The sequence below is a fragment of the Taudactylus pleione genome, unplaced genomic scaffold (assembly GCF_031769625.1).
Source record: "Taudactylus pleione unplaced genomic scaffold, aTauple2 ptg000086l, whole genome shotgun sequence".
In the NCBI taxonomy this organism is placed as follows: domain Eukaryota; kingdom Metazoa; phylum Chordata; class Amphibia; order Anura; family Myobatrachidae; genus Taudactylus; species Taudactylus pleione.
Window position 1 is genome coordinate 19,769,803 of NW_028284488.1, and position 14,583 is coordinate 19,784,385.

At 41.5% G+C, this 14,583-nt stretch overlaps 1 protein-coding gene across 1 annotated transcript in view; it reads left to right on the forward strand.

Annotated features, from left to right (window-relative positions):
* Positions 1–14,583, forward strand: part of DHTKD1 (dehydrogenase E1 and transketolase domain containing 1) — an 89,792-nt gene that overhangs the window by 27,212 nt on the left and 47,997 nt on the right. The window contains exons 5-7 of the mRNA XM_088468765.1: positions 10,065–10,334; positions 10,536–10,707; positions 12,981–13,179. Of these exons, the coding sequence (XP_088324891.1) occupies positions 10,065–10,334; positions 10,536–10,707; positions 12,981–13,179 (641 nt within the window). The remainder of the gene's footprint in view (positions 1–10,064; positions 10,335–10,535; positions 10,708–12,980; positions 13,180–14,583) is intronic.

Sequence of the window (14,583 nt, forward strand, 5' to 3'; positions counted from 1 at the left end):
GACATGCCGGGCAGCCCCCAAGCGCTGCAGAAAGGGAGAATAGATGCCGGGCGCATGCGCCCAGCGTCTATTCTCCGGCGGTGACCAGGTCACCGCACATTTTTTCACCCACGGGACACTGCGTCCCGCGGGTGAAGACGGCACCCACAGGCTGTGAGGGCAGGGCGCTTTTTGTCCTCAGGTGCTTTTTGCCCTCCAGAAGGAGGGCAGGACGCCGCGCCCCGCTAAAACAGCCTAGCGGGAACGCTAATTCTCAGATTCTATCGTCGCCAAAATTCTCTGACCGTAGATGGTAATTCCATCCTGATCTTTCAGGATTTCTCAGCTAATGTATCCCAAAGACTTAAAGAATTCTCACCTACTTGTAAAATATTATATGATAACCATGTTTAATTCGCATTGCTATTTCCTGCAAAATTGAAAATCACAAATGAGGGCACTACAGATATATTTGATGATCCTAAACAAGCCCAAAATTATGTACGCTCAATGTCTATTTTCACTGCTTCCTCATCTGGGTATGTTACTTGATTTATTATAAAGGTATAAATTATACTATGATATAGAGGGACTATATATCGTGTATATTGTATGTTTTGTTTCTTTATATTTCTATTATTGGTTGATATGTCAGGATAGAAGATGGCCACATTTTTGGGCTCTATTCTCTCCTGTTTTGGTATTTTATATATCAATGTTGGTTTTTGAAGAATGTTATTTTACACATACTACTTCACGGTTTTTGGTGGAAAATGTTGGAAAAAGAAGTTTTTCAAAGCATGTGATTACAAATTTTACACTTATTAGAATTATATGTTTTTTCAATCATATCCTTTTTTTTATATTATATGTGATTGCTGGACGTGGTCAGTTGGGTTCTTTTGATTTTATTTTTTATTTTTGAAAATTGCCCTTCCCACTGGCTGGGATGGGAGGGGAGCTGGATACTAATTATGTTTCTTGATATCAAAGCTCTTTTTTTAAATTAGATGACGAATTTAAATAATGAACAATCTGAACCTCTCTCTCAGATGCAAGATAATGTATGAGTAGTCTCGTGGAATGTTCGGGGCTTAAACTCTTCGGTTAAAAGGAAACTGGTAGCGGCCCATCTTAGACGCTTAGACTCTGATGTTTTTTTGCAAGAGACACACTGGGTGAATTCTGAAAAGGGGACTTTACATGAGTCCTGGATTGGAGATTGTATGTCTTCTTTCTATACCTCAAAAAAAATGAGGCGTTGCTATTCTGTTTAATAAATATTTAGATTATTCTATTTTGAGCACAGAATAAGACCCCGAGGGTAGATACTTGCTCTTAGCTGTTAAGATAAGGGGAGATCCTTATACCTTGCTTAATATACAGGTTGAGTCTCCCATATCCAAATATTCCGAAATACGGAATATTCCAAAATACGGAATATTTTTGGCATGACTGAGATAATCAAACCTTTGATTTTTGATGGTTCAATGTACACAAACTTTGTCTAAGGCACAAATTATGAAAAAATAATGTATAAAATGACCTACAGGCTGTGTGTATAGGGTGTATATGAAACATAAATGAATATAATTTCTGTACACAAACTTTGTTTGAGCCACAAAATTATTAAAAATATTGTATAAAATTATCTGCAGGCTGTGTGTATAAGGTGTGTATATAACACATAAATTAATTTTGTGTGTATATTTGGGTCCTATTACCAAGGTATTTCATTATAGTATGCAAATATTCCAAGATAGGGAATATTCCGATATCCAAAATATCCCTGGTCCCAAGCATTTTGGATTTTGGAGACCCAACCTGTATATGCCCCGAACTCCCCTAATATGGATTTTTTTCGTAAAATGTCTAACTTGCTTTTGAGGAGACCTACCCCAAATCTGATGGTGGGAGGAGATTTTAATAGTGTGGCAAATGAGACGTTAGATAGATCTGGTCTTTCTTCCTCACCTCCTCTCCCTTTATATACTGGTGGGATTGGATTATTAACTTCGATTCATGGCCTATGCGATGTTTGGAGATTATTTAATCCTACGGATAAAACTTATTCTTTTCATTCTCGAGTACATAGATCCTTTTCTAGGATTGATTATCTAATGGTGGCGGATCACTTGGTCCCCTCAACAGTATCTCCTGATATCCATAGTATTATGATATCGGATAATGCCCCTGTTTCTTTAAATATCAAAACTAGATCCCCAGGATGGTCTTTTAGATTTTGGAGATTTCCATCTTATTTGGTACAATCAGATGAATTCAAACAATTTCTTACAACTAAGTGGAACAAATTTGTAGATGATAACCTAGAACATTGGGAAGATTCATCCTTATTGTGGGAAACTTCTTAAGCAGTGCTTGAGAGGTCATATAATGGCCTATGTGGCTGGGAAGAAATGAGAAAATCGTACAAAATACGATAATTTCCATAAGGCAATGAATGAGGCATATGAGTGTTATGTGACTGACCCATCAGATGTTAATTTTACACTCTATAATAACCACCGTCGGTTACTGGAGAGTTTCTTATTGGCTAGCACGTGAACCCAACATGACTATACTAAGAATACATTTTATAGATGGGGAAATAGATCGGGTTGTCTTTTGGCAAACATGGCCAAATTGTGTATGTATGTATATGTATATGTAATATATATATATATTCAGGGTGTGCAGTCTAGGGCCCCCCTTTCTATAAATTGGAATGCCCCAAATGTTCTATAAAGGCGATACGTGGCCCCTGTACTCAAACCAGAGTCATTGGTACCTCTGAGCAGGGGTGTTTCTAGAGAGGAGGGGGCCCGTGTGCAGTCTCCGACACGGGCCCCCTCCTCCCCGCCCAGTGGCCGGCAGCGCACTGAGCTGTGCGCGGCCAGCGCCGGAGTTATAGACTCTGGGCGCTACAGTGTGCTCAGAGTCTACAGTGTATGCACAGATCTTGCACAAACGATGGGAAAATGGCCGCCGCGGTCATTTTCCAGTCGTTTTACAGCGCCAGACCCCCGCGCCGACGTGGGACTCCGGAGAGGTAAGTAACATTATGGGTGCAGGGTGTACTGTGCGGGGCCCCCCTGGACCAAGGGGCCCGTGTTCCCCGCACACCCTGCAAACATTATAGACACGCCCCTGCCTCTGTGACAGTATCTATATTCCAGAAATATTACGAACAGCTATATACTGCTATTCCAGATTTCCCTGAGCTACATGATGATATACTGGATGAAGCATTGCTGCTTAGGCTCTCTTCTTCCCAAAAAGAAGAATTGACCCGAGAAATAACTGAGGAGGTTTTGGCAGTTATCACTAATCTTAAAAATCACAAAACACCTGGCCCCGTTGGGTTCTCAGGGGAATACTATAAAATGTTACGCCCACAAATAACTCCATTCTTGACACAGCTCTTTCAAAATATATTATCTGGCCATACTCAATACCCGAATTTTAATAAGGCACATACTATTTGTTTTACCTAAACCTTCCCATGATCCAGAATTGGTTACTTCCTACAGACCAATAAGACTTCTCAATCAAGATTTAAAAATGTTGATAAAAATAATGGCAAACAGAGTTCAGCTTCTTTTACCTCAAATTCTCACTAATCATCAACTCTGAATTACTCGAGGTAGATTTTCTGTTAAAGGAATTAGAAGAGCTTTGGCGGCAATTATATCACATTTTGGGGTGGGCGACTCTCCCCCGTCCATGCTTTTGAATTTGGACGTGGAGAAAGCGTTTGACTCAGTCTCATGGACTCACCTGTTTAAAATATTTGAGAGAAGGGAATTTGGACTTCCATTCAAATTTTGTTGAATTTTTATATGATTCTCCAACAACTAATCTTATTGTTAATGGGGTGTGTAGCTCCCCGATAACTATGACCAGAGGTACTAGACAGGGCTGCCCAATGTCGCCCTTACTCTTTAGTATAGCTTTAGATCCGCTATTGCGATTATTACAATCTTGGACTGAATTTCAAGGAATTAAAGTAGGTACCCAGGAGCTGAAACTTCAGGCATTTGCGGATTACCTACTCTTTTATATATCTCGAATCCAGAGATTACCTTGCCTAAACTTTTAGACAAAATGGCACTTTACGCTAAAATATCAGGTTTTAAAATTAATCCTGATAAATCAGAGTCCTTATATTTGGGTTTGGGGAGACTCTTACCCTATTATTTGGGCTAAAAGATCCCTTAAATACTTAGGAATTGAGCTACCTAGACACATTGAAGATCTGTATGGTCTCATATTGAGACCCCTAATTGATAAAGTGATAGGGGAGTTATCTAGATGGAAACATCTTTTATTATCATACCTTGGTAGAATTCATCTGCTGAAGATGATTTCTTTCCCTAAACAATTATTTCCCTTACAAATGTTACCTATTTTATTGACTGCGACGGATGAGAAGCTAATTTATAAAAGTTTCAGGACATTTATATGGAAGTCCAATCATCCACGTATAGGACTACTGAAACTTCAACAGACCCGAAATAATGGGGAGTGAACTTGCCTAACCTTAAACTCTATAGCCATGCTGGGATTTGGAGATATATTAGAGAATGGCTACATAAAACAGATCATTATATGGATTCGGTTTTAGATCAATCATTTACTCCTCATTGCTATGAATTAGCGCTTTTGCATCTTCACAAAGAGGAATTACCAGAAGAAGTTACTAGCAATTATCTTTTAATTTCAGTTTGGCGAGTATGACATTTTACACGAAAACAGAGAAACCTCAATAGTTATTATTATTTATTTCTCCCATTAATACTTAATCCCGAATTTAAAAATGGCGCTGCTTCGGTGCCCTTTGGTTCTTGGGAAAGAAAGGGGATCTTGTGGGTCCGCAAGCTGGTTGACATGGAGACTTGCGCGCCGTTGCGGGTGGCTGACATTACCACTAAATATAATCTACCTCAATCTCACTCTTGGGTGGTCCATCAAGCTCAACATTATGTAAGGTCAGTAATTAGGGTGTTCTCACCTTCAGACTGGTCTAACTCTCTAGATTTTTTTTATTGGCTCGCCCTATGGGGGGAGGAGGGACGATATCCCTACACTATAAGATTCTTCATTCTCCAATGGACCATGAAAAATAACCACAGGTCTCTCTTCTTGGTCAAAGTTATTCCCTCATTTATCTATGGCTAAAATATTGAATTCACTTTCCTATTCTCAATCTATACTCTCAGCAAGTATGTATAGGGAAATGTTTTATAATATTTACCAAAATGGCTATGTTTCCCCCATCGCAGGTTTGTGATGGGAGCGTCGGACACTAGCAATTGTCCTAAATCTGGGGCTGTGGAGGCAAATTTTGTTCATTTTACGTGGGAATGTCCCCTGACACGATAGTTTTGGTCGTCAGTCAATAGATATGCCTCTTCTTGCCTGGTTAACTATTTACCCCTTTCGGCAGAATGGGCAATAATGGGCATTTTACCACCTGATGTTCAAGCTCCACCTGAAAGTAAGAAATTGTTGATGATAATCTCTGCAGTGGCCCGTAAAACTGTACTCCAAATGTGGATTAACCCATTCCCTCCATCGATTTCACTATTTATGGATAAATTGTTACATGTCTTTCGGATGGATTGGTTAGAATCCACCTTACAAAAAGAGGTTAAAACAACTTATTTTTTCCAATTATGGGAGGGGTAGATAGCAAGTCTATAAACATCTATTAAACAGCAAATTTTCAATTGTTTTCGATACACTTCATGGTATGAAACTCGTATATTGCTTAATGACCCTCCGATTGTTTTTAATTCTTCGGGTTGATGTTAGAGAGACATCTGATCCTATTTTTGTGGGAGAGGGGAGAAGGGGACCCAGCAGACCACGTCCAGGGAAGAGATTCTATGTATATAAATTGTTATTGTATGATTGATTGATATATATATATATCAATATATATATATATTATATGTAATATAAGTTTAATTTGTGATATGTTTTTCTATGCTCTGATGAATAAAGAAAGTTTGAAAAAAAAAAAGACATGGTATTCCATGGACCGTGATTCCTACTATGATCAGAGCTCGGAAGCCGCTTACATCTGCCCATTACCACTGGATTTGGAAATCCTATGTGGCCTGGTGTGAGGAGCATGGTTCTTCCACCTACTTCTCTTTACCTCGTCTCCTCCTTTTCATTCAAAGGGGTCTAGATGCTGGACTTTGCTTGGGCTCTCTGTAGGTGCAGGTTTTGGTCTTATATTTTATTTTTTTTATCAGAGTCGCTTGGCCCTTCTTCCAGAGATTCAAACTTTTTCCATAAGGGGTGCTTCGAGTCCAGCCTCCCTTTGTTCCACCTACTTCTCCATAGGATCTCAACCTCATGTTCTCCTTTCTTCAGTCGGCAGTGTTTGAACCCTGATGAGGTGGATTTGAAGTTTTTCACCTGGCAACTGGTCCTTTTGTTGGCCCTGGCTTCGTCTAGGTGCATGTTCTAGCTGGGGGCTCTATCTTGATGTTCTCCTTATCTTGTATTTCATGAAGATCGGTCGGAGCTTCGTACTCTCCCTTCCTTTTTGCCGAAAGTGGTATCGGCTTTCCACATCAGTCAGCCAATTGTTGTTCCGATTCTTCAGGGGCTTCGCACTCCCTGGATTTGGTGAGGGCTCTAAGTCTCTATGTGCCCCGTACAGCAGGCTTACGCATATCTGACATTCTTTTCGTTATCTATGATGCAGTCAGGATGGGTTGGTCTGCTTCGAAACAGACTTTGGCCAGGTGGATCCGTCTGGCTATTCAGCAGGCTTATGTTGCCAATGCTCAGCCCCCGCCTGTATCCATTTTGGCGCATTCTACGCACTCCGTGGGTACTTCTTGGTCTGTGTGCAGAGGTGCTTATGCGTCTCAGCTCTGTGGTGCTGTTATGTGGACTTCTCTACACACCTTTGTCTGTGTTTACAGGTTAGATACCTTTGCGGCTTTTGAGTCTAGTTTTAGCAACAGTGTGTTGCAGGTTTCTCAGCATTTTTCCCACTGGGAAGGAAGCTTGTGGACGTTCCCAGTGTCTTGAGCTCCAGTGTATGAAGGAGAAATCAGGATTTTGGTACTTACCGGTAAATCTATTTCTCTGATTCCACAGGCGACACTGGATGCCTACCCAGTGCTGCTTACCTGCTTGAAGTATTTCCCGTTGGAATATTCTGCAACAGAATTGGATGTAGTTGTTGTTTGTTAGGTGTGACTGCCTGCGTTACCTGCAGAGTGTTGTTCTACTTCTCCTTATCTTCCTGTCTGTTCTCCGTCTCCTCTCGGGGTCAGTTTCTTAACTGAGGCTAATGGGGCATAGAGGGGGAGGAGCCAGTCACACTTTTAGATTATTTAAAGTGCCAGGCTCTTCTCATCCACCGTCTATACCCCAGTGTCTTGAGCTCCAGTGTCCCCTGTGGATTAACCGGTAAGTACCAAAATCCTGTTTTTTACATCCTCTAGTGGATAGTTATTGGGATTATCCCAAAGATCACCCATTCTGTTGTGACTGGTAGAGAATTCACTAGATGTTCCATTGAATACTTCCAAACTGCCATATCAAAGGTTATGCCCAAAAGCAATGAAAAAGATCTGCTTTTGGTGTGCAGCGTCTACACTCATTGGAAGCAGACATGTATGCCAAATATTGCCTGTGAGGTGAATGATATGCTCTGTGAAATATATTCATAAACATTTGCTGGCATTGCGCTGAGGGAAATAGGTGGCATGAGGATATCGCATGTTTAAGGGGTCTATTATCTTAATTATCAAGGTCCAAACTTGATAATTAACATACTAACTCACCGCAAGCGCCGGAGCAATTCATCATTGTTTTGGCACAGAGACAGCTGATCTGAAAATCATCTGTCTCCGCAAGTTGCTTCAACTACAGGTCACGCATGCGCACAAGAGCACCGACATCCGGTGGAAGGAGCCGGACAGGGGCGGAGGGATCCGAAAGGATCCCTCTTCACAACCCGGCACACCTCCCATGGGGAAGTGGGAGCACTCGCAATCTGAAGATGGCAAATGCTCCTGCACTCAATCTCTGAAAATATTGTATTTTCGGAGCTTGATTCCCATACTAGTGTATGGGGACAGCGGGCCATTCTGGTAAGCAGGAGATATCTGTGATATCTCCTGCTTTACCCCTTTGACGAATGGCCCAAAAACTAATTTCTACAATTGCAGGTGAAAATTTTAATTTTCACCTGCTTTTGTAGAAATTAAGTGATGATGACCCCTATGTAATATTGGACAGAGTGTTGGAAAATCCACTAGCCATTATTGCATTCCCGACTGGGTATCAAAATGGTCCATTGGAGATCTTAACAGGGAATAATCAGATATTGCTTTTCTGTTGGACTGGAGAGCCACAGGTTGGCCAGGCCTGCACTAGGACGATGGATCGGACGGCAGACTGATCCGCCATCAGAGTTGCCGATTGGTAAGCTAGTCTGGGTTGACATCACAACTGGGCGGACATTTAAATTTGCCTGTCCAGTTGATCTGTCAGCGTCGGCGGTCCCTGCAGCAAGTGTACAGGCACGCAGCAGGTCGCCCGTGCTCACAGATATATCTTTCAGATATATCGGCATTGTCTGTGCTGCTGGGCCAACCATATATATCTGTGAGCGATATCGTTCAGACACAAATGTACACACCCGCTGATACACTCGCGATATATAGTTCGTCGATCTAACGAATAATATATATCGACAAGTGTGTACCCAGCGTAACTAAAAAATTACAATAGTTAAGTTGCGTTTAGATGGAGGAGGCCTAATTTGGAGCTGGGTAGTTTATAGTATAGAAATGCTTATGTTGCACCATTACACAAAAACATTGTGTAACTGTAAATGAGGACCAGGGTAATTAGTTAGGAATAAATGGATCAGTGTAAGGAAGTTGACTTCTCAAGTACTATGTGAGAGTGAGGTGGTGAAAGCAAGAGGAAGACTGTGACACAGAATTAATTTGGCGACCAGGCTTAAGGGATGGACATAGGAGGATTTTAGGCTCATTGGTTTAAGTTTTGTTTTTATAGCCCCCACTCATTTAGTCATCTGACTCTCATTCATGTATACAGCTTATTTTGTTTATTATAAGCTATTTAATCTATTTATTAGAGCTAACCAATATTTGACCTATACTACCAACGCAAATGCTCCCTCCCAGTCTCCACTCCGAGCCACACTGCTCTTTGTCTCAGCTGTGCCCTTTTCCAATTGGGATATAAACGCTCTCATGAGTAGGGCCCTCTCTATCCTTTGTTTTCATGTCTGTGTTTATTTTGCTTTCCTTGTATGTCCCTGTTTTATGTATGTCCTTTTCTTCCCTACTGTCTAGCACTGTGGCGCTTTACAAATCTACAATAACAATAATAATTCCCTTTTATAATACAGGTAATATATCTTCTGTATTGTGTAATGTAAGAATTCAGAAAATGCATGTAAAAAGTGCTTAGAAAGTTGTTGTTTTTTTTAATGAAAAATCCATACAAATTGTTTCCAAACTATGGGCCCGATTCTTTACTGATCTCTATTGCGATCGCAGCTGCGATTACACATGCAATTCTGCTGCGAAAATATTCTAATGTTTGCAACTGCTCAGCTAGCATAGAGACGCCTATTCGTAAGACCTCACAATCCTGTGTATACATCGGTAACATCGGACCCTCAGAATTACAGCAAGTCTGACCTGTCTCAGAAACTGCAAGTCTCATCGCACGCAGTGAGTACTCAAGCTGCATATGCCATCGCAGTGGCTATTTTACTAAGTTATGCACACCCAGGAAATGGCGTTCAAGCGGACAGGCACGCCTGCGTTTCTCATACCACTCCCTCGTCACCACCCCCCAAATGCTGATGTCCCATCACTCACTCTGCGATTGGCTTTCTGTCTGCGTGAGTGCAGTGCTTTCGCAATATTGACCAGCGCATACGCACTGCGGTGCATATGCATTCGCAGTAAGCACCATCGGCCAACCTGCGTACGCTGTTGCAATTGTGATCCGTAATGAATCTGGCCCTATGTAAGCAAAGCATTATGTAAAATAATAATTTTATTTTTCAGCTGATGTTCCGTAAAATGCGTGGCTTAAGTGAGTTCCCAGAAAGCTCCCTGGCTATAGGTGATGTTCTTTCCCACATGACTTCCTCTATAAAGTTGGATTTTGGTTCCCTCAAGCCTCTACATGTCACTATGTTACCAAACCCTTCACACTTGGAAGCAATTAACCCAGTTGCTGTTGGCAAAACTCGGGCAAGACAGCAGTCTTTATCAGATGGAGCTTATTCATCAGATAGTACTGCACAACCTAGTGACAAGGTTGTATGCCTTCAGGTAAATCCCAGTTGTTGTTATCATTTATACATAATAACTGAAATAAAACTGCTTATACATTATACCAGAATAAATGGCCTATTTTTGCTATGAACAAATGCCTTGTTACTAGTAAACATTTTTAGAGCATGAGTTTTGTGTTTGTAAATATTTTGGCTCTTGTTCCATTTGATTGCTATTGTTTTCATTTTTTTTTTTAAGGTGCATGGTGATGCTTCTTTTTGTGGTCAAGGTATTGTTCCTGAAACCTTTACACTTTCAAATCTACCTCATTACGAAATTGGTGGCAGTATTCATTTGATTGTAAACAATCAAATAGGATTTACTACTCCCTCTGATCGGGGTAGATCCTCAGTATATAGCAGTGATGTTGGTAAGTGTCCAGAATTTACACATATTACTATTCAGGTGTTTTATTTTTTTATGTTATTCTGAATTGTTGTTTTAGCATGATGTAATTAGTGAAATACGGTATCGAGACTGAAATCTATTGTCTATGGGACATATGTAATGTGTCCCATATACAGTTTTACAGTTTTCAGATTTATACGATTCATAGAGGAAGTATGTTTGTTTTATATTGTAATAATCCTTTTCAACTTTATATTTTTTTAGCAGTGGGGCAAAAACAATGTACATATGCGTTTTATTATAAGGATAATTACAAAACCAAAAGATTATGGATTATGTGGAATTCTAAAAATATCTAAATGATAAATCACTTTACACACGTTTAAACAATTTACAAAAATGTATAAAATGCTACAGATAATAATAAAAGTACTACTTGAATTCAGTATATCAAAATTAAATAAATGCAATTTAAGGTAATTTGAAGGCTCTGTAATTAGTATTCCCGCTAGGCTGCTTAAGCGGGGCGTCGCGCCCTGCACGATTTTAAAAGGGCAAAATGTGCCCTACCCTTTTAGCGGCACCCCTAAAAATGCTTCCCCATCTGCGGGCTGCAGTGTCCCTGGAGTGGGAAAAATTGCGGTGAATGATCACCGCACGGCATCTATTCACCGTGAGGGGAGAGCTTGGAGGAAGTCCAGCACCTCTGTAATGCTGGAATCCTCCTCCTCTTTCCTACTTCTTTTCATCTGAAAAGTATGAAAGTAACACTCATCCCTTTGATTCTCCTAAAATAAAGTGGGAGTCCCCCTTGAGTACTGTCCTCTGTGCTGTAGGAGATATCCTGAAAATATCAGCTCTCCACAAAGGAGGGCCCAATTTAGAATAGGCTGCAGTAGATTACTATACATATCCCCGGTAAACGTGTTGCTACAAGTTGCTGATATTAAGTCCCAATGTCAGTTGCTATTGTGTTGTGACTTGCAGGGCTGGCAACAGAAATAATGGGGCCCAGTACTCTGTACTCTGAGGACCACCCCATTGATTAACCTTCCCTTCCTCCCCAAACACACAACCACCACCCCCTGCTCGTGCACATCCCTCCCCTGCAAATTTTAATTTAAAGATTTGCTAGCCTTTTTATTGTGTAAAAACAGGACAGGAACCCATATAATCACCTAGGCTGCATACACACCTATAGATAAATCTCTCTGATGGGAAGGAAAATCTGGTCCATTTTCCAGTGCTTGAGAGCAAATTTCTATTGTCATTTGCTCCCATACATTTCCAAATTTTCCTTTCCACCAGAAAAGTTTGGTGTGTGTGTTTGTGTGTACACACTCATCAAAATCAACTTTCCTTTATAGATTCCATTTTGAATCTGCCCATTAGAGGGATGTCATTTAATTGTCTGATGTTTCTTCCAGTTCTTTTTGCTGACAGTGCTGCGGCAGCCTCAGGAGTGGGGAGGGTGGGTATCTGCAGCAAGTAGGTGGTGTTGGACCCAAGGGGCCCGGTACATGTGTACCCTTAGTACCTCCTGTTGCCATGTCTTGTGACATGACTGAAGTAGGAGGTTGGATGTGCATTGCGATCTGCTGTGTTCTACTCCTGTAGGGCCACCGCACAAATGATGGAGGTCCTACTGGAAGGATCACTGCAGTTCAGGTAATGGGGTAGGATTGTTGAGAATCTGTTTAACATTTTTTTTGATAAAAGGTGAATATAATTCCTTGTCACGGACAATAATTTGTATTTTTGTCCTGTATACCTATTTTCTATGTCATGCTTAGAGTTGTTCACCCTTGCCTAAAGCTTTTATAGCAGAAACAGCAGATATACAAATTGTGTAGCAAATATTTTGGCATATGGGGACAAATAAAGTTAGATAAAATTTCATGAACAAACAATCGTGTTTGGCACATGCATAACAATAACAACACAACAAATGAAATGAAAACATAACAAAAAACAACTACTTATGAGCAGTACTTGACTTTTATGGGTCAATCCAATAACCCGCGAATGGTGCGAGTTGCCGTTGCACCTTGCACCCACAGTGGCCCGCTCTGAGCCCGAATCCGCAGAGTTTTACAAAATTCTGCAAATCCAGGCTGCCGTAAATTGCGGCAATTGCCACGATAACTCCCCCAGAGAGATCATCGCGGCTAATAGGATCAACCCCTTAGTTGAAACTGTAACCTCTGCTGACCTTATTATGTTTACCTAATTTTATACTTACAACCTTATTTGCTTATATGCATAAATATTATTTGGGCTTTTTTGTGAATTTAGGTAAAATTATTAGTTGTGCTGTAATTCATGTCAATGGAGATGATCCTGAGGAAGTTCTGCGAGCAACACGGCTAGCGGTTGAATATCAGAGGCTCTTTAGAAAAGATGTGATTGTAGATTTATTGTGCTACCGGCAATGGGGCCATAACGAGCTGGATGAACCATTCTTTACTAATCCTGGAATGTACAATGTTATCCGGTGAGTTTTTTTTTTTTTTATATATCAATGCTTTGGATCATTACAGCAGATTAACTTGGGGTAAGCAGTGTGATATATCCCTTCCCTGAGACTCCCCTCCACTTTACTGTCACCATACAGTTAGTAGGTAGGATTTGGACAAGGGTCGAGGTTGGGTAACTGTTGGTTCAATGCTCCGCGTTGTTCAAAAGATATGCTAACTTAGGTCTTAGGTGCACTTACTGTACCAATGATATTTTCTTTTCTGGCACATATACTGTACCAACAAGTTTCACTGTACAGGGCTGAGGGTGGAAACAATTTGGTGCATTAAATAAAATAAATAATATATATATATATATATATATATATATATATATATGTATATATATATATATTCATATTCTTCAGGGTCCCAAGGGCTCCACAGGGAGATAATGGGGTGTAGGTGGTGGATAGGAGGAGCAGACACCAACAGTTAAAGCTTATGCTATCCTAGGATGCTCCAGTCCTTCCCTCCTATACCCCGCCCACAGCCTGAGGCAATCAGTGTGTCTTGGTGTCCAGCAAGAACTGGGTCATTGTTAGAAAAGTGGGGCTGCTTTAAGCAGCCCAAGATTTATTTTATGGGTTTTTTTTTAATTTAATTTTACTTCAAGACAGAGCAAGCAGCACTAGACAGTCCTCTGGACCTTTGTGCTGCTCCTCCATCACACCTCCAAGGCGCCGCATCTCCAGTCATAAGCTTGGTACTTTTGGCGGGGCAGCGGGGGGCCTTGCTAACGGGCTCCATGGGAGGACCCTAGGCTGCAGGCGGGACTTCAGTGGACAGGTAAGGCGGTTTCCCGTTTAGGGGAATCCACGTCATTGTGCAGTCTTGCCTTCGGTCTCGGGAGACAGACCGAAGGTGCTGTTGTGGACACCGGTACATCCGTGACTCCACTAGACCACCAGGGCTAAAGTTACTGGCACGAGAGGCCAGGGAACCAGTGGTTAATGTCAGCTTAGGGGAGGTCAACTCTCTCCCTGTGGCCCCTCCCCCAGCTCAGAGCGCCATTCCACTGTGGTCTTGCCGCCCTGAGCTGCTCCTCCTTCAGTCTCCTGGGTCCAGTCTCCTCACATACCTCTCCTAGGAGCCAGGTTATGTAGCGCTATTTCCTACCAGCTGCTGCTCCTATACTGCTCTCTTGCAGGTCCTGTTCAGCAGGCTTAACCCAGGAGGATTTAATTCAAGATGGCCCCCCCCTGGGCTTCCTTTTCACAGGTGTTGGCTGCAATTGTGGACCGCCTAGCAGTCCCTGCAGTAGTTCCCTCTATGGGGTTGCCACAACAGGTACAAGTGTTACCAGTACCTCCTATGCCTCCTCCATGGGTAGACATGCTCTCTACCTCAGTGCAGAGTGTAGCGGCTACTTCTACAGCCTT